Raw genomic sequence first — 25,722 nt, 5'->3', positions numbered from 1 at the left:
TTTAGTCACCAATTCCTGCTGCTAATTTCATTAGTGGTATAAGCTACTCTTTCAGAGTTCCCTAAAATTGGGGAAATTGTGAAGTAAAACTGCAGACTCATTCACAACCTCTTTCATACTGACATTTTCCCCTCTAGTACTCAATGCTCTTTAGCTGGTTTTCTCTTTCCTACTTTGGTCTCACCCAGACAGGACTGGTTTGGACTTCCAGGGCTCTTAAAAAAAATGTGTCGTCTTTGGTGGAATGTCACCTGGTCAATGAAGGAACACTGCTTATGTTTTTCTCCCTAGAGATTGTACAACTTCACTCTGGAGCAAATTAATGGATGAAACTATGTTTATACTGGTAGCAGGCATAACTACATAAGCATACCAATAAATTAGGACAATATCAGAAATTGCTGAAACTGTAAATCCAGGATACTGGTCTTGTTTATTACTTAGGGGAAGCAAGAAACATTTTTAAAGTTATGTTTTCTAGCGAGGAGCATCAATAGCTCAGTTTTTCTATTTTGAACTTACTATAAAAATATTTTGTTAAATTAATATTACACGAGAAACTTAACTTTTTGTTCCCCTTAACAAAATCAGTTTATTGTAGAGAATTTGGATGATACAGAAAAACAAAAACAAATAAGTCATATCCACTACTCAAAGATAAAGATTCCATTTTCCTCACTTTTCAGCCAGCTTTCTAATGGATACTCTTATTACATTAGCTAGAAAGCTACCAGGTTTAATAGAGAATCCATGACTTTCCAGATTTTTTAAAAGTGTAATTTAAATTTTAAAAATCAAATTTGTAATTTCTGTAAGGCATTTCAATGTAAAAGAACCAGGGGACTTTCTGAGTTTGCAGTATAAATAAAAGAGTTTAACCTCAAAACTGAAAAACACTCTTCCCTTAAAGCATATTGTTTGGGGTCAAAACATTGGTTACAACATTACACATGAAATGGGAGTACACTGGGCTGGGCAAAAACCTAAGCAAAATAATGTTCACAATACACTATTCATCTAAATCTGAAGAAATCAGATAGGGAAACCTAAGGAGGATGTGCTAGTTACTATAAATTTACCACCGGTCAGGGACTTGATTGGGAATGGCAATTAAGCAGGATTTTAGGTAGACACGACAATAGAGAATGTCAAAGGCTGAAAATATGAAGTAAGCGATATCTCGACTTAGCCTTCTTACCTCTAAATTTAAGGTCAATTACAATTGATTTCATTATATTTCCTGCTCAATCGGTTTCTTAAGAATTACTTCCCTGTCGGGGAAACCCAGTCACTTTTCCATAAGCTAGTCTGGGTCTCCTGCAGAGCACGAAACCGCAACACCATCATCTTTCAACGCCTCCCCATTCAATGGAGACTGTCGCATTACCCACACCTCCTGTTTTGAAGCTAGTGTATCTTTATTATTTCAACCGTTTTCTCCCTTCCTGTAGCGTAAAATCAGACAACAGAAAGGTAAAACGGCTGCCTCTACTCTTTCAGGCCCAACCAAAGTATATGAACATCTACAGAACGCCTCACACAGGGATGCCAGATTGAAAACTCAGAATTACTGAGAAAGCACATTCGGAGCAAGCTTTAACAGTGACTCCGCAGTGAGGGCCCCATCAGTGAGAGTCTCTCCCAAGCCTGTCTCACCGGAGACGCCTCTGCCTCCAGGGTGTTTCCTACCTCCCAGCTTCCCAGCCCAAGGCTGAAGATAAAGACGGAGCAGGGCCTCTGCAAAAAAAAAAAAAAAGGGGGGGGGGGGGCTTTGGGGAATAGGACCTGGAGACTACCGCGGACCCCGAGAAATGGCTGAACCAAACCCACTACCCGAAGCCCCAACGACTCCGAATAGGCAACCATAGTGGCCGCAGTCACCCCCAACCCTGGGAAAGGTGGACAGCTCACCCCTAAGTGGCGGGGGCGACCCCAGTGGGGGAAGCGAGGGTCAGGAGAACTGGAGAAAAGAGGTCCTAGCCAGTGCAGGATGACAGCAGGGAGGAAGCCCCGGACAACGGAGGCCGCCGTTCACACTTTCCCTTCTCTTCCTCTTCCCACCCCTTCTCCTATTCCCACCAGTCGCCGGTTACCGGTCACCGCTCACCTGCCGGGGCGCGAGGTGCACAAACAGTACCGACCACGGACCAGAGGCTCTGTCACTGCGGGAGGGGAAGTCTTCAGCTGCAGCGGGGGGCGGGCCTAGGCAGTCACGTGACCTCGAGCTCCGCCCAGCCGCCCCCGGGGCGAGCGTGCCGCATCCTCGGCGCCTGTCTTTTCGCGAGTCCTTCAAACATTCATCTCCTTGCGATGAGGTCGGAGGAAGAACACAAAAAACAAAACCAGAAAACTTTCACAAAGATTGTGTCGTAAAGTGTAATACAGAAGGCGTGCGTGAGTGAAACGGGTTAAAGTGCATTTCCAAGGAAGTGACGTTTCGGCTGGGATCCAGGGACCGGAAGTGGCGAAGGCGTTCTGCCGCCGGTAAAATCCCAGGCTTCAGCCCAGGCGATCACGTGACCTCAAAACTTGGATCGTGCCGGACTGCAGCCAAGTTATCCGGCCGATTGCTCGTTACGTTGGTCTTAAAAAAAAAAAAAAAAAAAAGTCTCATTTGTTTGAGTCTTCCACAGATGTCTTTACATTTAGAAAAACCATCTTTATAAAACCGTATTAGGAGGCGGGAGCGTTTGAAGGTCATTCTGGAAATTACCAACTGGAAGAACAGGACGGGGCCGGGGAAGGTTGCTCTTGCTGACATGGGAGAAGAGAGGGAAGGGTGGAAAAATCCGGATTTTACCGCCGGGGCCTACCGGGCACGCCCCACGAGGAGGTGTCGTAAGGGATGGGAGGAGAAAGGTGACGCCAGAAGCCACAGCCCAGTAGGAAAATGGAGGTCCTGAGGTGGAGGGGGAGGGGCGCGCGGAGGGCAGCAGTGCGGCTGCGCGCGAGGCGGCCGGCGCGCCGGCGCGCAGAGGGGGCGGGGTGAAAGGTCACAGCGCGGCGGCGGGTCTGGCGGCGGCGGCGGCGGCGGGAGCGGGAGCGGGAGCGGGCTGCCCGGGGCGCACGTGTGGAGGAGCGGCGGCCCAGCGCGGCGGCGGGACGCACCCCCGCCCCCTCCGGAGACGCAGGGCTGCGCTTGGCTCTCGCGGCCTCCGTCACCCGCTCAGCTCCCTGCCCTAGGCGGGGAGGCCGGCTGGTGGGGGTTGAGCGGCCCGAGCTGCGGGCGCGGAGAGCTCAGGTCGGCGACGACAACGGCGTTGGTAGCGGCGGTAACGACGGCCTCAGCAGGCGGGGAAGATGAAAGGGTGAGGAAGGGCAGCCGGGCAGGGCCCGGCGGGCGAGGGCGAGGGCGAGGGGCTGCGGAGAAGGGGAGAGAGTCTGGGCCGAGACGCGGCGGACGGAGGCTTCGGGGCGCCTCTGCTCGGCGGAGGGGGCGGGTGCTCGGCGCGGGGCTGTTGGCGGGCTCCGGGGCCAGCAGCGGCAAGACCCGGGACGCCCAGCACCGGGGCCCCGAGGACGCGTGTGGGTCGAGCGGAGACTAGCAGCCGGCGGGGGTGGGGGTGGGGTGGGGGGGGGCACGGCTGGGCCACCCCCGCCCGCCCCTCCGCTCCCCTCCGCTCCAAGCCGAGTGGTCGGGCTGCCCTCTTGAGATCCAGGCTCACCCCTGGGACCTGCGATCTTTGACACCTTCCAGCCGTGTTCACGCTTGGGAGCAGCGCAGAACCTTCTGGAGGGAGAAGGAATTGGAATAAAGAGCATGGAGATGAGTATGAAGAGCTAGTGACTCAACTGGATTTGGGTTGGGTCAGGGCGCGTGGAGGAGGGGGAGAGAGCGTGAGCTCTGTAGTCTTGGGGTGCCAAAATGTTTAAGGAAGTGTTGTTGATCAGTAGGTGGAGCTATTGCTCCAGTGGTGTGCTCTTGCCCCTGTGCGGTGGGGGGGTGGGGGGGCCCTTGGTTCCTACTACCAAGCTTTTTTCAGGTGATAGCAAAACTAATATTTCTTTTTTCACAGTTTCCTTCTTGGATAAAATCAGAGACTATTTTGGCTCAACTCTTTTCCACTTGGATAAGGTGTCCCCTTACTGTTAAAATTATATACAGTTAAAATATTAATTACATAACACGACGTCTTAAAATAATTTCCTAAATTAACCGTTTTGGACCTCTCCTTTTATCAGCGTTAAAAGCTCTCTGGAAGAAAACAAAACAAAACAAAAAAAGCTTTCAGAGATGTCTGAGGGTTTTTGTTTGTTTTTTGTTTTTTGTTTTTTTTCTATTATAGCAAGTCAAAGACTTGGAACTGTGTTTTGAGTTAGTGAAGCCTTTCAGATGTTCAGCCTTTTGAGAATAAAAGCCAGTCTCTGAAATAATCTCATGCCGCCTAAAACAAGGCCCTCGGTGTGTGTACGTGATTGGGGTTGAAGAGGTCCAAGAAAGGTTAATTGGCTGTAGGTCTGTAATGTGATTCCTTAACTCTGATTTTGCTTTAAATATTGGACATTCAGTCTACTGTTGAATTGTCTGTTTCACGTTAAAGCTCAGAAATGAAATTTTCATAGTACATGCACTACAGAACATCGAGTTCTAAAGAGTTCCAGTCGGGATACTCTTTAAAGTATGGGAAGTATTTGTAGCACTTGAATCACGATCTGGGAAGTTTGACTATTATTATATATGACCCAACATAATTTAGTGGGGTTTTTCTTTTTTCCCTTGAGCATGGATGCTTTCTCTTACTGGTTTTTGTATTCTTAATCAGCACACAGTGTTTCTCATCTTGTTCTGTTAGAATACTAAAAATGAGGCTGAATAGTTCTTACAGTTGAGGCTCTACATGGGTTTATAAAGGAGGGCTTCCAAGAAGTTATTCTGGGTGTTTAGATCCAAAATCTTTGGTCTAGCTCAGTCTTGCTAGGGTGTAATGTTCTTTCGGATACCTACCTTGGCAATAGAAATGGGGTCAAACAGTGCTATTATTCACAATCTACCTTCAGTTAATACACTCATGAGGCAATTATCTTTTTATTTAAACTGTGATTTATATGTAACAACACGATGGTGGCAAATCCCCAGAAACAAGTAACTGGCCAAATCTAGAGGAAATTAATAGTTACTGAATTTATGCCGCAAGCCAGCAACCATCCCTAAAATGAAGAGTCCTTACGTCTAGTTCCTATCATTTTTTATCGGGAATTTAAAGTTATGTTCCTAATGTTAAAAACTTTTAAGATGATTTCACAGGAATAGTCCCTTTAACTTCCCAGATGAAAAATTACTAGATAAAATGGGACTTTAAATTTTTTTAAATTTCTAACTCTTGTATTTAAGGCACGGAACAAATGAAGACAATTGACATTATTTAAAAGATTCTGAGGTCCTGGGATCCCTGGGTGGCTCAGCGGTTTAGCCCCTGCCTTCGGCCCAGGGCATGATCCTGGAGTCCTGGGATTGAGTCCCACGTCGGGCTCCCTGCATGGAGCCTGCTTCTCCTTCTGCCTCTGCCTCTGTCTCTGTCTCTCTCTCTGTCTCATGAATAAATAAGTCCTTTAAAAAAATAAATAAAAATAAAAGATTCTGAGGTCCTTAAGTTCAAAGACTTGTAACACATAGTGTGGTTAGCGTTATAGTCCTGACTCTTGATTTGGAAAGGCCTATGAAAATGAAACCGTGGTCCTGAGTATTTACTAGAAACATGAAGAACATCTACCTCTAAGTCGATCTATTTAAATGTTTTACGTCATTGCCTATATTCCCCATCATTTTCAAACTTTTTAAATGTACTATTTTATCAGATTTTTCCATGTATTTATATTTATACTTTGTTTTTATTAGTAGTAGCAGTAGGACATTTAATAGTGTTGGCATGTACTTGCCTTTCCACCATAGCAGATAAATTTCCAGTTTTTCATTACTGCATGTATTTATATGCATGGTCTAGAACTTTTGAGGGTATATTACAAGATGTTATTTCCTTTGCACTGAAGCTGCTTGTTTTTATGGACCAGGAATGTTGTAGGTTGAATTTGTGGGTAGTAAGCTGATCATTTTTATCTAGTATTCCTCTCTAGGGAAGGTGATATTCAGGCAAAAAGTTACAGCCATGACTGAGATGGCAATATAGTATGATAGAAAGTAAAACTGAATCCGTTTACCTTTGAATTGTAGCAAAGAGGTGTAAATTAGTTCTAATAAAAATGTCTTTAGGATGCCTGGATGGTCAGTCTGTTGAGCTTTTGACTCTGGATCTCAGCTCAAGTCTTGATCTCCTGGTTGGGAGTTCAGACGCATGTCGAGCTTTAAGCTGGGTGAGGAGCTTACTTTAAAAAATAATAGTCTTGGGATCCCTGGGTGGCACAGCGGTTTGACGCCTGCCTTTGGCCCAGGGCGCGATCCTGGAGACCCGGGATCGAGTCCCACATCGGGCTCCCGGTGCATGGAGCCTGCTTCTCCCTCTGCCTGTGTCTCTGCCTCTCTCTCTCTCTCTCTCTCTCTCTCTCTCTGTGACTATCATAAATAAATTAAAAAAATAAATAAAAATAAATAAAGTCTTTAACAAGATGTGAATACATGTAATGTAAAGATGGGGAAGTAGATAACAATATAAATACAGTATATAGGACAGTCTAGTTATTAAAATAGAAGATTCTGCAGTGAAAAGAAACTATGTTGAAGAACTAAGAATAATGGTTATCTCTGACAGCATATGACAGAAGGAGCACGAGAGTTTTCTGAAGTGCTAGAAATACTCTCTTCTTTGGGTATTGCTTGCATAGATGTATAACTACGTAAGAAAAGTTATCAAGCTGTGAACAAGATCTGTGCTCTTTACTGTACAAATTCTGTACTTCAATAAAACAGTTTTTTTTTTTTTTTAAGGTTGTATTGCTGTTTTTGTAGGGGGGACAGACGGTGAGACTGAAGGAGAGTTCAAGAGCTTTTGTAAATCTCCAATTCATACTCCTTCTGTAAAGCCAATAATTTGTGGGGCATGGATTGAGATACTGTATTTTAAAAATACTTTGTAATGTTCCCTTGCTTTGTTGAAATGAATTCACACAAAATATAACCTACCTGTACCATGATTTTTTTTTTTTTTTTTTTTTTAGAAAATCAGTATAATGATGTAACCAATATAAAGGAGAACTAAGCTATGTTTATATCAATATGTAAATGATCGGGTACAACTATACCATAAATCATAATATCTAGATGTTTGTATCTGTCTGTAAATAAAACCATTATATAATTTAGAAAGTAGATCTGCTACCAAGATAGGTGTGTGCCGTGGTGACTAATGCTGTGTTGCCATCGATGTGATTTTTTTCCCAAAACTGTGGACAGCTGTTGGTAAAGTTCTGAACAAAGAATAATCATAAATTTCTGGGTTGAAAAAGATTTTTAAAGGTTATCCATATAAAGCATTATTTTTCAGAGCCAGTGTTTTTCCAGACCAAACTAATCATCTATATTAAATTTCACTTGGCTATGTTTTCCATTTTGGCCTGTGGAAATCCTTTTGACTTCTGATTTTCTCTTATGCATATTAGCTATGGCCTCTAGCCTCTGTGCCATCTGAAAAGATACAACTTCTCAATTTATTTGAATGGTTGTCCTTTTTTTTTTTTAAGCACAGTCTGCAGAAACCATTTAAATACCAGTTGTAACCAATGGAAACTTTTTCATCACAGAAATGAATACTGTATGTATTACAGTTTAATTACTAGAAAATATGTAATTTTCATGTCATTAACACTGCTTTCTCTTGATCTGAACTCTCCTATCAGTTCTATATATATATATACATCTCCTAACTTATTGGAAAAATGTTAATCCTGTCCTGTCCAATACAGTAATGACTAGCTATAGTAGGCTGTTGAGCAGTTGAAATGTGGCTTGTGTTACTGAGGAAGTGAATTTTAATTACATTTTCAATTTTAAAAATTGATATTAAGAGTCAGTTGGACAATTTTCACATGTTTCGAACAACCTGAATATGTGAATCTACTATAAAGTTTATGAAATGTAAATATAGATAAAATATTTCAAAGGAAAATTAGCATCTGAATTGAGATTTGCCGTGTAATACACACTGGATTTATTCTTTTTTTTTTTTTTTTAAGATTTTATTTATTTGAGAGAGAGAAAGAGCATGAGCTGGGGGAGAGGCAGACTCCCTGCTGAGCAGGGACCCCCCCCCCAATGTGGGGCTCATCCCAGAAACCCTGGGTGCCTGGCTGGCTTAGTCAGAGGAGCATGCGACCCTTGATCTCAGGTTGTGAGTTCAAGCTCCATGTTGGATGTAGAGATTACCAAAAATAAGTAAACTTTAAAAAGGCTTAGTATGAAATAAATATTTTTTAAAAAGATGAAATTAATAATTTTTATTTTGATTACCTTTTGAAATGATTTCATCTGTTTCTTTTTGGCTTGTTAATGTAGATACTAAAATATTTAAATTATGTATGTGACTTGGATTGTACCTGTTTTGGACGGTGCTGTGCTAGACCCTGAAAAAAAATTGGTGTAAAACATGATCTCTTTCCTTAGGATCCAATTCCCAGAAGGTGTTTCTAAATAGTAAATTTGCAAGCCAACAGATAGTGCGTGTCTGGTTATACCTCTGTGGTGAAGGATTCTGAGGAACTCTTGGTCTTAGATTAAAATACGGTAATTCAGTTACCTTGTTTACCATAAAGGAGAAAGCATAGTTGGAAATATTCGCTTGTCTTTGCTCAGCTAGTGCAACCTGTATTCTGCCTCTATCATTGCTAAAGCTGTTAATGGAAAACCTTATTTTCTAAGTCCAGAGGCTTCTCTCAGTGCTCAATAATGCTGCAGTGAATGCTTGTTTACAAAACTACTTGACACACATCTTTCTTTTGAATAATTCCCTAGAAGTGAATTTTTTTGGATCAGAAGGTACTGGCATTTTAAAATCTCTGATCTTTGTTGCCAAATGACCTCTAGAAAGATAGTAGCAATTCATACTGCCAACAATGTATGAGAGTGCCCTTTTTTCTTCTCCAAGGGCTGATGGGGAAGGGTAGGGACACTTAAACCTTAAAGAAATGAAGGAAGACATTACAGCTTCCATTTCAGCCATTGGTAGTATAATTTACCTTCTGGGATGAGTGGAATACATTGAACATTTATTTGTAAAATGGTAGAAATAACAGTTTCTTTACAAGTTGGGTTTGAGGACATAATCACATAATAGCTTAACTCCTAGCTTTATAGTTTTACTTGCTGGTTAGATGGTGAATGGTATCCACACCCACACCCACACCCCCGTTTTTTGTTACTGTTGGGTTTGATTACTTGGTGAAGTTGGACATTTTCCAGTTTCACTAGCCATTTGTATGTCTGTTACTTACCTGTTACTTGTGTAACTTAACAGTTTTTAAGTTGGATATTAAGTGTGTGGACTTCAAATTGCAAAACAACTAAAGGTAATTTTTTCAGAAAATGGGGTTGAGACATTCAAATTGAAAAGATTTTATTTATTTATTTGAGAGAGAGAATGCACACAAGTTGGGCGAGGGACAAGCAGACTCCCTGTTGAGCTTGGAGCTCCACTCAGGGCTTGATCTCACAACCCTAAGATCATGACCCCGGCTGAAATCAAGAGTCAGTTGCTTAACAGACTGAGCCACTCAGTATAATTTATCTTCTTAAAGGAGACTTTAACACAAAAAGCATTGAACTAAAAGCAACCACATTTTGTAGTTCAGCTGTGACAATCCAGCTAACTAATGTTAGTTAGCAGTGTGGTCACTAATAGGTTTTTTTGACCTCCGGGCCTTCGTTTGTCTTTAGAAAGCACAGCTTAAACTTGAACTGGAACAGCCAAAAGTTGAAATTCATGTGCTCATTTTAATCTGCTAATAGTACTTAATCAGTATTTAATCTGCTGATAGCTTTGATGAGTTCTCAGATTCCAAAAAAAAAAAAAAAAAAGAATGATGTCATTGATTATTAATATCAACCATGACTGCTGTGGCATGTGTGTCACATGTTTGCCATCCCTGGTCTCTTATTATCTCTCTCTCTGATACCAAGAAACAAAACTTTGGAATCCTATTTGAACTGTTCTCTTTTAAGGTGCTTTCTTCATTGCTTTTATGTCTGTCTGTTGAGACCTGCTCTCCCATCCTTCCCCCTAATGGCACTTTTACTTTTTATAGCTACCTAGTACATGTCTTTCAGGCAATGGATTCTCACTTAATACTATAAAAGCTCTAAGATAGCATCCATAATGTACTAATGTATCTTTAGGTATAGCATCTTTAGTCTGCTAATGAAATAACATTATGGAGGTGAACCAAGAAGGACAGAAAGCTTGGTGGGTTCTAGAATCTTTGAAGTTTTATATGGCCAAAAAACAAGGTAGAGGAGAGAGAGCTACACCAGTGGCCACAGCTAGGTGATGAGAGTTTTATATGTAGTGCTATTCTAATTTCATTTGGGAGGTTATGTATAGCTATTGAAAGATCTTAAGCATTAGAAGTGAAGTGATCAGGGGATCCCTGGTGGCTCAGTGGTTTAGCGCCTGCCTTTGGCCTGGGGTGTAATCCTGGAGTTCAGGGATCGAGTCCCACATTGAGCTCCCTGCATGGAGCCTGCTTCTCCCTCTGCCTTTGTTTCTGTGCCTCTCTCTCTCTCTCTTTCTCTCTCTCCCCCCCACCCCCTGTCTCTCATGAATAAATAAAATCTTTTTTTTTTTTTAAGAGATCAGATTTGTGTTTTCAAAATATTATTCTGACTGCATTGTGATGGCTTTGCCTCCTTAGCTCTAGGTTTTTTTTTTTTTCTTCCTTCATTAGGCTATTCAAATTTGTGTTGAAAGGATGATTTGAAGCATACTGCTTAGAGGGGGGTATAGGAACAGTTTATGAAGATATTTGGGGAGCAGAATTAACAGGAATTAAAGTGGGATATAAGAGTACATAAAAAACTAAATTTTTGTATTGGATGGGACTATTCATAAAGATAGAGGATACAGGTGGATGTTCTAACTTCCTGAGGAGGATAGTGAGTTCATTGTGTTGAATGTGAGATTTCTGTAGAGATAACTAGTAAGCAGTTTGAAATGTGTGCTTGGATTCCGAAATTGAGAAGTAAAAGCAACATTTAGGTGGTAGTAAGGGAAAAACCTTGGCTGGGAAGGAGCTCTCCTAATTGAACATATGGATGGATGACCATGGAAAATTTTTTCAAATAATTTATTTTTAGGTTATGACCTTAAGTAGATTATATCTAATGTGTGTTTAGCATTTCTGGTATCCAAGCAAATAATTGTTGAGATTTTTGTGCAGTTGACGCTTGGACTCACACAGCTTGCAGAGCTAATCCATCCACCACCACTTTTTTGATAACTGCTAAACTTCTAGAACAGTGATTCTCAACCAGGGTCACACCTTCCATCCCTGGATATCTGGTAATGTCTAGAGGCATTTTGGGTTGTCACAGTGTGGGGTGGGGCATTTAGATGCTAGAGATGTTACTAAATATCCTACAGTGCTCTGGAAAGCCCCTCACAAAGAATTATGCAGCGCTTAATATCGGTAGTACTAGGACTAAGAAACCCTAAAATCTAGATGAGATGAGAAAGAGCCCATCAGTTAAATTAAGGGTCTAGAGAGTCTTGGAGTAATTCATCAATTCCTTGAAATATTTGAGGTCCTGCTCTAAGTCTTACAGTTCAGTAGAAGAGGTAGGGTATAAAAAATAAATGCTTACAGCAGCACAGAGGTGCTCTGCCTTGGAAGGGTACTAACAATATGATACAGTTCAGATGAGGTGGAAATCTCAGCAGGATGACAAGTTAAGGCCTCATGAGCAATTAGTATTTAAGCTGTGCTTTGATAAATTCTCAGTGGACTTACTTTTAAGTTAAGGGAATTTAAACTTTAGAGGAATCACTCTTTGATGTAATTTACTTGAAGGCAAGAGTTTAGAACCAAATTTACTGCTAGCTAAGAAAAAATAACGTACTCTAAGCCCCTGGAAATTTTTTATCAAAGGGTCACGGGCATACTTTGATCCTTGCTAAAATACTTAAGTTTTATGCAAATCTTCTTTATCATTAGTATACGTTAGATAAGTGTTCTAGGTTTGGTATTTCTCTCTTAATAACCTTGAGTAAAGATGACTCCTTTGAGGGGAGTCATGGTATGGCTGATCTTGCAGTATAATGAAAATTTGTAGATTTAGGCCTGGTTCTGGCTTTATTGGTAATTGGCTGTATAACCACAGGTCCATTTGTCTGGGTTTCAGTTCTGTCATCTGAAATGAAGAGGGATGGACCCAGAGGCTTCTAAGGTCCCTTCCAGATCAAACACTATGCACAAGAAGTTGCCACGCAGTTAAAATTTTGTGCTACGGTGTATTAAACTTTAAACTTTCTCTCTACAGTATTTCATTTTCTCCTTTTGCAGTATAACTTAAAAAGTCAGACTTTGTAGAGAAAGACCAACTTTTGTGTAGTCATACCTCCATCTTGTGGCCCTTCAGAATATTACCACTAAATTTTGTTTTTATAATTATGGCTATAATTGACATTAACTTTTAATAGCTAAACATTTGAGGGCTTATTATCTGATGTTGCTGTGCTAAATCTTAAACGTGTGTTATCATTGTATCACAGTGCTTATTTTAAGCCACAGGTAAAGGTTTTCTGCTACCATATTCTAAGCGTGAAGTTGATAGATTTGACTGAGTAACATTAATCTTGTGGTGCTGATACAAAATAAATAACTAATGGGCTCTATAAAGTAGAAGGCAAGTAGCTGTGTTCAGATCTAAGAACTTGGTATACATGGTCACTTTTGCAATATCAGTTTTCCCCTTTGACATCCTCATTCTAAAATCTTTGGTATGAAGAAACTTTGGGATTTATTATAGATTTGAAAAACAAGGAAAAAAGACATGCCATATGAATTTACTTGAGCCAAGAGAATAATTAATTTCTTTAATTACTACTGTATTCAGTTTTTTACAGGTAGGGTTGTAAGTGGATACCAACAGGAACCTGGGACCAGGCAGATAAGATAAAAGAATTTTTAAAAAAGAGCAGAAATGTAGGCTTTATGTAAAAGCTTCTGATATAAATATTTGCAGTCGGGGATCCCTGGGTGGCGCAGCGGTTTGGCGCCTGCCTTTGGCCCAGGGCGCGATCCTGGAGACCCAGGATCGAATCCCACGTCGGGCTCCCAGTGCATGGAGCCTGCTTCTCCCTCTGCCTGTGTCTCTGCCTCTCTCTCTCTCTCTCTCTCTCTGTGTGTGTGTGACTATCATAAATAAAAATTTAAAAAAAAATATTTGCAGTCAACTTAAAAACAGTTGAGTCTAATAGATGTGGCAAATACTAATGCTAAATTAAGATAATTGTTAAATTGCATTAAAATCTGGAGCACTAGGGTGGCTCTGTGGGTTAAGCATCTGACTCTTGATTTTGGCTCAGGTCATGATCTCAGGCGTGAGAGATCAAGCCCCATGTCTTACTCAGTATGGAGTCAGCTTGGATTCTCTCTTTCCCTCTGCTCCTGCTCCTCTTCCTGCTCCCATGTGTCCTCTGAATCAATAAATAAACCTTTAAAAAAGAATAAATTACAATGAAATCTAATCTGAAGTAAACAGTGTAGTGATTAATAATCAGTTTTCAAGAGTCAGGCCAATTTGAGTTTAAGACTTAGCTCTCAACACTAGCTATGCCATAAACCTTAAAGCTGTAGTGTAATATATAGTGTGTTACTTCCATAGGGAAAATGATTTAACATTTTATATGAAATCTCTATGCCCATCTTTAGCCTCTCTTTCCCTCCAGAGTTCTTGGATATGGAAATGTACCCATATGCAGTGGGAAGTTTATTTATTTAGGTGGATGCTAAATTTGTGTGGTTAACATAAGAGGCTTTAATTGTTAAAGATTCCATGGTGGGATGTGGAAGTCTGAGTTTTTAACTGACAAAGTGATTCTGGTATATAGGCAGATTTGGAATCCATTCTTCCATTCTTAGATTTTGTGACAATGCTTTTCCAGACTTTTTCCTTAACTCTTTTGAAAATTGTTTCTTGGGTTTCTTTATGGGCTCCTCTTTGTTTACCCTAAAATTCAAGTGTTTCTTTTAGTAGTTGTGTTTTTAGATGTTCTAATTCACTGTGATTTTCTTGATAACGTGATATGTTCACATAATCAGAGATACATATTATGCAATATTTGTATTACAGGAAATAGCTCTCAGAGTGATGTGTTAGAAAAGGGAATTCTTCCCTCATGAGTTAAATTAATGCAAAAAACTCTGGATGCATTCCCCCTACTATCTAATTGTTTTCAGCTACCTAACACCAACATAGCTTTTAGTCACATTAGGTAGCATTTAAACTACATTGTATAAATAATTTTTTAAATGATCATTCTTACCTAAAATGCATTTGACTGTAGTTTTAATGGGGGGAAAAAAAAAAGTGTCAGGACATGTAGCCATTTACACCAAAGACAACGACTATATAACAGGCTGCCCTGTGACTGAAGTTAGAAGAGGAGGTCTGTACCAGAATGGAAGGCTCATTCTTGTCTAGATCTGGTTCAACTTCTTTTCTGCAAACCGAAGGCTTGGTACAGCTGGAAATTGAGGGATTGTCAATTGTTAAAGGTTTGAAATTCTTGCCTTTTGTGTTTTTCAGATAGTAGAGATTAAATTAAGTCTGGCATCAAAGTGCTTTCTACCATGAGTTTCAATATCAAAAATAGCATGTCTTTGTCCTTTTTCAGCCAAAGTTGCTACAAAACTTAAATGCAAAGTGCTACAACTTGTAGTACCTTATGTAATAAGTAATGTATGTTTGTTTTATTTTTTTGTTGTGGAAATTTTCAAACACCTATGAAAGTAAATAGTGCATTGAGCCCTCGGTGCATTCAGTTCCAATAGGTGGTATTAATTTTCATGGTTTTTCATCTTTGCCTGATCATTACTTTCCCTTTTTGCGGTTACTTCAAAGGAAGTTCTTGATATGCTATCCTATTCTATCTGTTAATACTACAGTATAAGTCTTTATCATGGAAGACCTTAAAAAAACAAACATAATACTCTTAAACCTAATACCATCTTATGATCTGATACTCAGTTTGTATTTGCTTTTTCTCATTTGTCTTATAAATATCTTTTTCAAATCAAAATTCAAAAAGAGGTCCACACATTTTAATTGGCTGAAATGCCTCATCATCTCTTAATCTGACAGTTTCTCCTCCTTTTTTAAAAAACTAACTTTAAAATCGTTTTGTAGTTTTTAGATTTACATTTGTGAAGATGGTACAGAGAATTTCCAGTTCCACTATTAGTAACAGGTTACATTAGTGTGATATGCTGTTAGAATGAAAAGGCAAGCCATAAACTGGGCAAAAATAATTGCAAGTTATATGTCTGTTAAAGAACTTGTATCCAGAGTATATAAAGAACTCTTACAATTCGATAAAATAAGTAATCCAATATAAAAACAGGAATTCTTATTAGTTAATGTAAACATTTTAGGTTTATTCGCAGGCCTAAAACATGGGCAAAAATCTTGGACATTTTATCAAAGAAGATGGACAAATGGCTAATAACCATGCAGAAGGATGCTTGACATTAGTCATTAGAGAAATGCAAATCCAATTTGATTATCACTTCATACTACTAAAATGGTTATAAATAGAAAGACAGTGAAAAGTGTTGGTGAAGGGGCACTTGGGTGGTTCAGTCTGGTTAAGCGTCCAACTCTTGATTTTGACTCAAGTTGTGATCTCAGGGTCCTGGGATGGAGCCCTGCATCAGTCTTCATGCTCAGCAGAGAGTCTGCTTGAGGATTCTCTCTCCCTCTGCCCCTCCCCCCTGCTCTCATGTGCACACACACTCTCTCAAATCTTTTTGAAAAAAGTGTTGGTGAGGATGTGGAGAAACTAGAACCCTAATGCATTATTGGTAGGAATGCAAATGGTGCAGCCACTTTGGCAAACAGTTTAGCAATTTATTAGTTTTCCATTACTGCTATAACAAATTACTACAAACTTAATGGCTTGAAAACAAATCTATTAGCTTAGTTCTTGAGATCAAAAATCTGAACTGGTTTTTACTGAGCTAAAATTGAGGTGTTGGTAGATACAACAATTTTAAATAGTACCCTCCCCCCAAAAACAATTCATGTCTACTTGGAACGTCAGCACATGGCCTTATTTAGAAACAGGGTCTTTGCAGATGTAATTAAGATGGCCATATTCCATTAGAGTGGACTTTAAATCTGATGACTAGTGTCCTTAAAGGAAGAGGAAGGAGGACATGCACACAGAACACCAAGTGAAGGTGGAGGCAGACATTAGAGTGATTACCACAAGCCAAGAAGTATCTGAGGACACTAGGAGCTGGCAGAGGCAAGGAAGGATTCTATTCCAGATTCAGAGAGCATGGCTCTGCTGACCTGATTTTTGACTTCCAGCCTCTAAAACTTTCAGAGAATAAATTTCTGCTCTAAGCTACTCTGATAATTCTTTAAGGCAGATCTGTGAAACTAATACAAGATGTTTCTTCTAGATGTTCTAGATGAGATTCGTTTCCTTAGTTTTCAGCTTTTTAAAAAATATTTTATTTATTTATTCATGAAAGACACACAGAGATAGGCAGAGGAAGAAGCAGGCTCCCTAGGGGGAGCCCGATTTCAGGACTCAGTCCAAGGATCTAGGGATCACAACCTGAGCCAAAGGCTGGCCCTTAACCACTGAGCAACCCAGGCATCCCAGTTTTCAGCTTCTATAGGCCACATGCATTCCTTATTTCGAAGGAATAACTAAAGAGAAAAGCTAAAAGAAAAACTAAAGCTTATGTTCACACACAGACTTGTATACAGTATTCATAACAGCATTATTTATAATGGCCATTGAAGTTAATATTAATACTGTAAAAATCAGGTGGTGAATGGATAAACAAAATGTGGTATATCCTTACAATGAAATCTTGTTCAGTTGCTGACGTGTTACCTCATGGATGAACCTCAGAAGCATTATGCTGCGTGAAAGAAGTGTAGTGCAAAAGATCACATTTATTTTATGATTCTATTTATATGACATGTCCAGAAAAGACAAATCTATAGAAAGAAAGTAGATTTAGTGGCAGACTTTGGGTAGGAATTTACTTCAGATTTGCACAAGAGATTTTGGGGGTGTGATGTGAATGTTCTAAAACTGAATTGAGGTGATGGTTACACAACTCTGTAAATAGTCTAAAAACACTTAAAACAAACTCAGATTGTTTGCAGTTGTACTAGTTTACAATAAACATTGTATCCAGGGCAGCCCAGGTAGCTCAGCGGTTTAGCTCCGCCTTCAGCCCAGGGTGTGATCCTGGAGACCTAAGATCGAGTCCCACGTTGGCTCCCCGCATAGAGTCTGCTTCTCCCTCTACCTGTGTCTGTGCCTCTCTTGGTCTCTCCTCTGTGTCTCTCATGAATAAATAAATAAAATCTTAAAAAAAAAAAAAAAAAGAACATTGTATCCATAATAAATACACTTAAAACCCAGTTAGAGAACCCAGTTTCCTTTAAATGGGCAAAAGATTTGAACAGCTCCTTTACCAAAGAATGGGAAACAAATAAATGAAAACATGTTCAACATCATTTGTTATTTAGGGACATGCAAATTAAAACCACAATGAAATATCTTTACACACCTCTTAGGATGGCATAAATTTTTAAAGGTTAATAGTGCATATGCTGAATGCAGAACAACTAGAATTCTTACACATATATGACCCAGCATTACATCTCTTAGGTATTTACTCAAGAAATTTTAAAAACTTATGTTCACACAAGAACCTATAGAGAAATGTGTATAAAACTGTAGATTTTGGAGATTTCAGCAAAAGGATAAACTGGTAATATCCATACTATGGAATACTACTTAGCAATAACAAGGAAAGACTGGTTGATACAACAGTGTGGTAAATCTCAAAGACATTATGTTGAATGAATGAAGCCAAGCAAATGGCCTTGTATTATGTAATTCCATTTATTTTATTTTTTTTTTAAGAATTATTTATTTATTTATTTATGATAGACATAGAGTGAGAGAGAGAGAGAGAGAGAGAGAGAGAGAGAGAGAGAGGCAGAGTGTGTCACAGGCAGAGAGAGAAGCAGGCTCCATGCCGGGAGCCTGACGTGGGACTCGCTCCCGGGACTCCAGAATTGCGCCCTGGGCCAAAGGCAGGTGCTAAACCGCTGAGCCACCCAGGGATCCCCTGTAATTCCATTTATGTGACATTCTGGAAAAGACAAAGATAGGAGAAACAGAAAACAGATTGTTTGCCTGGGAGTGGGGGTAGTTGAACTACAGAGGGTCATGAGGGAGATTTGGGGACTTGATGGAACCATTCTGTATCTTGTTCTAAATCTTGATAATTATCATTATACATGTTTGTCAAAACTCAGAACTATAGAGCAAGAAAAGTGAATTTAATTTTATATTAACTTGAAAACATAGAAGCTAAGAATGAAAATTGATTCCCCCCCCCAAAAAAAAAAGTCCTGAAAAATAGAGGAACAACCAAGAGTACATGTAGAAAATTTGTAAGCTGGTAGATTTGAATAGACTACATCAATAATTGTATTAAGTATGGACAGACCAAATGCTCCAATTGTCATTGCTTGCTTTGGCAGCACATTACACTAAAATTGGAATGATTAGCATGATTCAGTGTGATGACATTTTCCCTTTTTTTCTTTCATGCTCTTTTTTTTTTAATTTTTAAAGATTTCATTATTTATTTTTGATAGCCCATGTTTCAGCAGGGGGTCTGAGGAGAGAGGGAGGGCTAGGGATAAGTAGACTCCATGCAGCAGAGCTTGAAGCCAGAAGCAGGGTTCATCCCATGATCCTGAGATCATGACCTGAGCCAAAAACCAAACCAAGAGTCACTTGCTCAACAGACAGCCACCCAGGCACCCCTGGTACTATTTTAATAAATAAAAGTAATACATGCACATTTGTAATATTTAGAATGAAGAATTGTGTAATAAAAAATACTCCAGTTGTCAGATTAAAGGAACAAAACTTAAGTATATGCTGTTTACAAAAGACTAAATACAAAGAGAAGTTGAAAGTAAAAGGTGGTAAAAGATACATGATGCTGCATTGATTAGAAGAAAGTAGTATGTCTATTGATGAACGAAGTAGATTTTAAGATAGGGAATATTATAGCATAAAGAAAGACATTTCAAAGTGATAAAAGGACCAACTCATTAACAGTCCCAAATATTTATGTTCTTAATAATATAACTTGAAAATACATAAAGTGAACATGGACAAAACTGAAGAGTAAGAAGGAATACTTCCAAACTTTGTTCAAGGTCAAACATAATCCTGATTGATAAAGCCTAGCAGATGTATTACAAAGAGAGAAAACCAGATTCCTCAGAATAAGCTTTCTTGAGGTAACATTCAAATAAAAGAGGTAAGAGTAACCTGCAGCCCAGGTTGGAGAGGCTATCAACAGAGAAAGCCGCAGGTGAAGCAGATTTGGGGAGGAAGATCAGAGATCTGGTTTTGGATATGCTTAATCTGAGGTGTCTACTACAGACGCTTTGAAGGTGGCAGCGTTAAAGCCATAAGATTATGAGATTGAGGTCAACTAAGAGAATAAGTGTAGATAGAGAAGACAGCCAAGTACCATCTTGATGTGCATGCCCCTCATAAAATTGATTCTTCTTCCTCTCCAATCCCAACTTCCACATTTACACAAAGCACACTTGTAGTTTTATGGTTTTATTTTTTTTAATTTTTTTTTTAGTTTTATGGTTTTATTAACACAACTGTGACGTGCATGTAAGCTGTCTATATTCATTTTCTTTGCTGCGCAGCCTGGCATTGGCATTGGTAGCTCTGATGGCCAGCTGGTTACTCTTTCTACAATGGCTTGCTTTCTGGAGGAGACATTGTGAGCAGTCCCTGCACAGTAAAATTTATTGGATGTTAATAGCACTTCAAGCTTCTTGACATTATGGACTAGGAACTTCGGGAAGTCACTGGACAGCATGTGCCTTGTTTTCCTGTTGTTCTTGTAACCAGTATTGGGCATCAAGTTCTGGCCCTTGAATCTTCTGCACACCCTGTTGTCAATGCCTGAGTTTTGGCCTGTTGTGCTTAATTTTGACATAGCAGTTTAACTGGTGTGCCATGAACTTCTTGGTCCACTTGTTAATGATCGTGGACTTTACCAGAGGTCTGAGGGTGGCCATGATGCCCAGTAGAGGAAGAGACGGCTGTCCCCTTAGTAGGAGCCCCAAGGAAGAGAGCCACAAAGTACACTTAATTTTACCAAATCAAACTGCCTGTAATTTGGGGAATACACTGTTGCTATTTTGTTCATATTCTACCTTCTACTTAGAATTCATTTCTTTCCTTCTCACAGCACAAACTTAGTCACCCTTCACATCTGTTCCCAGGATCACTTTCATTCTAGTACTATTTTTGTACTTCATGTGCATGTGCTATTACTAAGACATTATATTTATATATATATAATTATATGTATGTATGTAATTGTGTGTTGATACATATGTAATCAGACACTATTTCCTACTAGGTATAAACTCCTTTGCATTCCAGGTGTTAGCGCATAGGTGTTCATATATTTATTGAAATAGACCTGATTTATGCTTTGAATAGGCAACTATTCATAAGAACTTTGAAAATTATAGATTCACAGATAGAACTCTTGGACACCCTGTTTAATTTTGTAATGGAGACTTTGGAATTCCTTTTGACTTACTGTAGATTTTTTTTAACTTCTAAAAGCTTGTTGGTTGTTTGTAATCATGTTCTCATTTTCTTGACATTTCTACTTAGCACTCTATGTTTATGCCTTTGATATTTACACATTCTTTGCTAAATTATATTTACAAGTTGCTATTACTCTGATATATTTAGAATATCTACATCTTAAAATAATTCAGAAGTGATCAAGATGACAGAAGTATTCCATTTCAATCAGACATATCATGTTCGTGAAAATGAAAACTGTATTGAAGGTGAATTTTGCTGACAAAGATATTTAATAGATACTTCTTGAACAGCTTCCAAACAGTATTCATAGTATCCCAATTTTGTTTTGAAATCTATATGTGTATATACATAGAAAATATAGAAAGAGTATATGTAGAACCTATTTCTGGTAGTAGTCTTATAGGATATTTTCACTTCCTAAGTCATTTCTATGGTGATAAACTTTTTTTTTTTTTTAAATCAAGACCTGTGGGGTTTCTTTTGTTTTGTTTTGTTTTTTAATTAGGCAGGGAAAGATTAAGCTGCCTATTCCGTAATTGATTTAATACAGTGTTCTTTATTTAGCCTTGATCTGCCTACTCTAATGGAAACTTTTTTAGTCGTGAATTTTTATTAGATTTAACCTTGCACATTGTATCATAACCATCTTTTCCTTCTCTTAAAGTTTAAAAATACTTGGTTATTGTCTTTTTAAGAATTCTAAAGATACTAGAAGCCTGGCAATAACCTAGAGATCTTTTTAGTTTTTATTGATTTTTAAGTAATCTCTGCCCCAGCATGGATCTCAAACTCACAACCCCAAGATCAAGAGTTGTGTGCTCTTCCAACTGAGCCAGTCAGGCGCCCCACCTGGAAATCATTTTTAAACTTTTTTTTTTATTTTTTTGAGATCTTTATTTGAGAGAGCGCACGGGAACCGTGGGGCGGGGGGAGTGCTGTTAAGAGAGGGAGAAGCAGAATTCCCCACGGAGAAAGGAGCTTGACATTGATCTCCATCCCAGGACCCTGGAATCATAATCTGAGCTGAAGGCAGATGCTTAATTGACTGAGCTATCCAGGCACCCCCATTCTTAAACTTTTAAAAACCCACGTTGTTTCACTTATAATTTAGAAACTTGACTTCCCTAGGTTAAGTTTTTCTTTATTGTTGTTGTTTTTTTTTTAAAGATTTTATTTATTTATTCATGAGAGACACAGAGAGAGAGAGAGAGAGAGGCACAGGCAGAGGGAGAAGCAGGCTCCATGCAGGAAGCCTGATGTGGGACTCGATCCCGGGTCTCCAGGACCACGCCCTAGGCTGAAGGCTGGTGCTTAATCGCTGAGCCACCCGGGCATCCCTTTATTGTTGTTTATAATTTGACTTTATAATGTAGTTTTTCAGTGACTTTTAAAATATAGAATCTCTTTTTTAATTGCAATGGATAATTTTTAAGTACTGTGCTCTAAATATAATAAATACTATATTTTATTTCAAATAAATTACTGTACCCAATTTGGGGTGCTATACCCAGTTAAAAAGTAGTAGTATGCCAAGTAAAATAAGCCAGACAGATAAAGACAAACACTGCATGGCATACTTATATGTGACATTTTTAAAAAAAGTCAAGCTCATGGAAACAGTATATAAGTGGTTGCCAGGGTGAGGGGAATAGGAAAAGTGCAGACTTCAGCTGTAAGATTAATAAGGTCTGAGGATCTAATGTATATAATTGAAAATTGCTAAGAGAGTAGAACATAAATGTTCTTACCCACCGCCCCCCCAAAAAAATGCAAGGCCATAGATGTGTTAATTAACTAAATGGTAGGAATCCTTTTTCTAAAAAAGGAATAGGCAGTGTAGGTGAGATGTGATCCCTGTACTGCTTTCTTTTCTTTTCTTTTCTTTTTTCTTTTCTTTTCTTTTCTTTTCTTTTCTTTTCTTTTCTTTTCTTTTCTTTTCTTTTCTTTTTTCTTTTCTTTTTTTTTTTAAGATTTGTTTCAGAGGGGTGAGAGGGGCCAAGAGAGAGGTAGAGAGAAAGTGCTAAGCCAACTCAGTGCTCAGCAAGGAGCCTGTTGTGGGGCTTGATTTCATGACCCTGAAATTGTTGATGTGAGCAGAAACCAAGAGTCAGAGGCTTATTAACCAACTCTGCCACCCAGGCACCCTGTGTTCCCTGTATTTTAAGGGTTCTGTATTTTACAGCATAACAATATCTGCCGATAAAAGTCTGTGAGTGGTAGATGGTGGATAAGTGAACCTAAGTAGCTATTTAACCAGAAAGGTTTTGGGTAAAATGTTATTTACTTCAGCCTTAAGGGAAAGCCAGAGTGTGCTTTAATGAAGAGGAGAGTTGTTCTGTGAGATATAATCTAGTTAAAGAGGACCCGAATCTCACAAAAGGAATTCATTTTAATTGTGAAATAATACTTGAGAGACCGTGTTTACCTGTATTTAATGTATCTACAAATCGAAAGAAAATATAACAAAGAAATCTTTATATTTTTTACTATGATTTTTGCATCTTAAGAACTTGTGTGGCTACTAAGAAACTGTGTACTCAGATTTTAAGAAAATATACAAGATAATGAAAGGGTAGTTGGTCACAGTAAGTAATAAAAAAACAGCATAAAAATGAAATAATGGAGTCAGGAAGGCTAAAGTTCCAAATGAGTATAATCGTTTATATTCTATTTTCTGATCATCTGAATTGTGACGTTTCAGAGAATTACCTACCATTCTTTTTTTTATTTTATTTTTAAAAATATTTTAAGTAACCTCTGCACCCAAGAAGGGGCTTGAATTTACAACCCTGTTATCAAGAGTCCAATGCTCTATTGAACTGAGCCAGGCAGGCGCCACCCCCAATTTTGATCACAGATTTTTTTGTATGTGCTTTAAAGGATTTTTTAAATTAATAAAAGCTATTTTATATGTTTATATATTGTATATATTTGGAGTGTGTGTGTTCCCCCCTCCCCCGCCCCCGAAATGTGTCATGCATGCTTTATTTAACGAGTTCCCTGATGGGGACTATGTAGGTTTTTCTTTTTTACCATTATAAAAGTGTGATGATTAACATTTTCGTTTAGTCATTCTCCAGCAGTTTTTTCAAAACCTTCTGCATATGATGCAAATGATTGATTAAGGTGCGTTGTTTGCATTTCCCTGCTATTTACTAATGCCATTATGATCTGGAACTAGCACCCAGTGAGTAAGACTCACCTTTTCTAGCTACTTGGATGACGACAGATTATTTTGTTTCTCTCTCTCTTTTTTTTTTTTTTTTTTTTTTAAGATTTTATATATTTATTTGAGAGAGCGCAAGCAGGGTAAGAAACCAAGGGAGAAGCATACTCCTCCTTCAACAGGGAGCCAGACGAGGGGCTCAGTCCCTGGACTTCCAAGATTATGACCTGAGCCGAAGGACGCCACTTAACTGACTGAGTCACCCAGGCGCCCCGTTTTATTTTTCAACTCATTTTTTAGTTTGATGTTTTCTCTGAAGGATTTTATAACCTACTGTTGTGATTTTTAAGAAAGACAGTAATGTATGCAAGCAACTCGACTAATGATATTGCTAGTGTTAATAGGGGAAAAAGTTGTATATTTGTTCAGATTTGTCTTTCACATTTGATCAATCTTTAGTTTATGGTAGTGATATTGACTTGAGCTATTAAAAAATCCTTTTGTTGATGGCATTATAGGCAACACAGCTTTGTTACTATGAGTCTGAATCTTTTAAGCCTTAATTCCTTGTCCCATGGAACAAATTGTTTTGATTACATATGGTTTATGTTGCATTCTTGGTAAGTAGTTTTCAAACAGCACCCTGCCCTGTCTGGGTTCCTTTGTTTAATTTCCAGAGATTTCTTTCTTTTTTTCTTTTTTTCAAGATGTTATTTTTATTAATTTGTGAGAGACTCAGAGAGAGAGGCAGAGACAGAGGGAGATGCAGGCTCCTTGAAGGGAACTCAACATGGGACTCAGTCCCTGGACCCAGGATCACGCTCTGAGCAGAAGACTGATGCTCAACCACTGAGCCACTCAGGTGTTCCTGTTTCCAGAGATTCTGCTCCTGAAAGTGGCATGAGACCAGGAATCTGGATTGGGGGGGGGGGGGTGTTTTTTGTTTTTTAAGATTTTATTTATTCATGAGAGACACAGAGAGAGAGAGAGAGAGAGAGAGGCAGACAGGCAGAGGGAGAAGCAGGCTCCATGCTGGGAGCCCGATGCATGCGGGACTTGATCCCTGGTCTCCAGGACCAACACCCCCACCCCCACCCCCACCCCCACCCCCACCCCCGGGCTGCCCGGAATCTGGATTTTGAATACCACCCCAAGTGACTGATATGAGTGGTTCCTAGTTTAATTAATACAATATACATAATTTTTGTCCGTTTGGATTATTTTCTTAATAAATTTCTAAAGTAGGATTACTTCCATAAAGAAGATGTAACTTTCAGGCTTTTTTTTTTTTTAAGATTTTATTTATTCATGAGAGACACACAGAGGCAGAGACACAGGCAGAGGGAGAAGCAGGCTCTATGCAGGGAGCCCGACATGGGACTCGATCCCCGGTCTCCAGGATCACGACCTGGGCTGAAGGCGGCGCTAAACCGCTGAGCCACCGGGCTGCCCCCTTTCAGGCTTTTTGATACATAGTACTAGATTGTCTTCCAGAGATACTCTATTTACATTTTCACCATTTTCATTTGCCACCCCCTTGCCAATATTTGGTATCATCAGTCCTTTTGATCAGTAATAGATGTCTAAATTTTTCTGAACTGTAAACTACAAGGAAAATTCTGGGATTTATATAGAATATTAGTCTGGCCTTTTTAGTAATTGTTTACTGTATTTATCTCTAAATGTATAAAATTATATGAAAGCTGTGAATTGAATCTGGATGGAATGGCCAGCAGAATCTTATAA

The 25,722-nt window shown here is 39.2% G+C and overlaps 2 protein-coding genes across 9 annotated transcripts in view; one reads left to right on the top strand and one right to left on the bottom strand.

Annotated features, from left to right (window-relative positions):
* Positions 1-2,386, bottom strand: part of ATP6V1A (ATPase H+ transporting V1 subunit A) — a 65,369-nt gene extending 62,983 nt beyond the window's left edge. The window contains exon 1 of one of the 4 annotated variants that reach the window (XM_025477319.3): positions 2,108-2,386. The gene's annotated coding sequence lies outside the window, so the exon portion shown is untranslated. The other 3 variants (XM_025477329.3, XM_049105179.1, XM_035710100.2) reach the window with 3 other exon arrangements.
* A 610-nt stretch (positions 2,387-2,996) lies between these two features.
* The window catches only part of NAA50 (N-alpha-acetyltransferase 50, NatE catalytic subunit), a 40,157-nt gene continuing 17,431 nt past the window's right edge, over positions 2,997-25,722 (top strand). For 2 of the 5 annotated variants that reach the window (XR_004811643.2, XR_007407878.1), the window contains exon 1: positions 4,240-4,456. Coding sequence is in view for 2 of the 5 variants with exons in the window: in XM_025477346.3 (XP_025333131.1) it covers positions 3,301-3,308 (8 nt within the window). In the remaining 3 variants the exon portion in view is untranslated. Of the gene's footprint in view, positions 3,309-3,697; positions 3,771-4,239; positions 4,457-25,722 lie in introns of those variants that run through there. The other 3 variants (XR_007407877.1, XM_025477346.3, XM_025477354.3) reach the window with 3 other exon arrangements.

The sequence above is a fragment of the Canis lupus genome, chromosome 33 (assembly GCF_003254725.2).
Source record: "Canis lupus dingo isolate Sandy chromosome 33, ASM325472v2, whole genome shotgun sequence".
Classification (NCBI taxonomy): Eukaryota; Metazoa; Chordata; class Mammalia; order Carnivora; family Canidae; genus Canis; species Canis lupus.
This window is presented reverse-complemented; position numbering and strand designations above follow the sequence as displayed.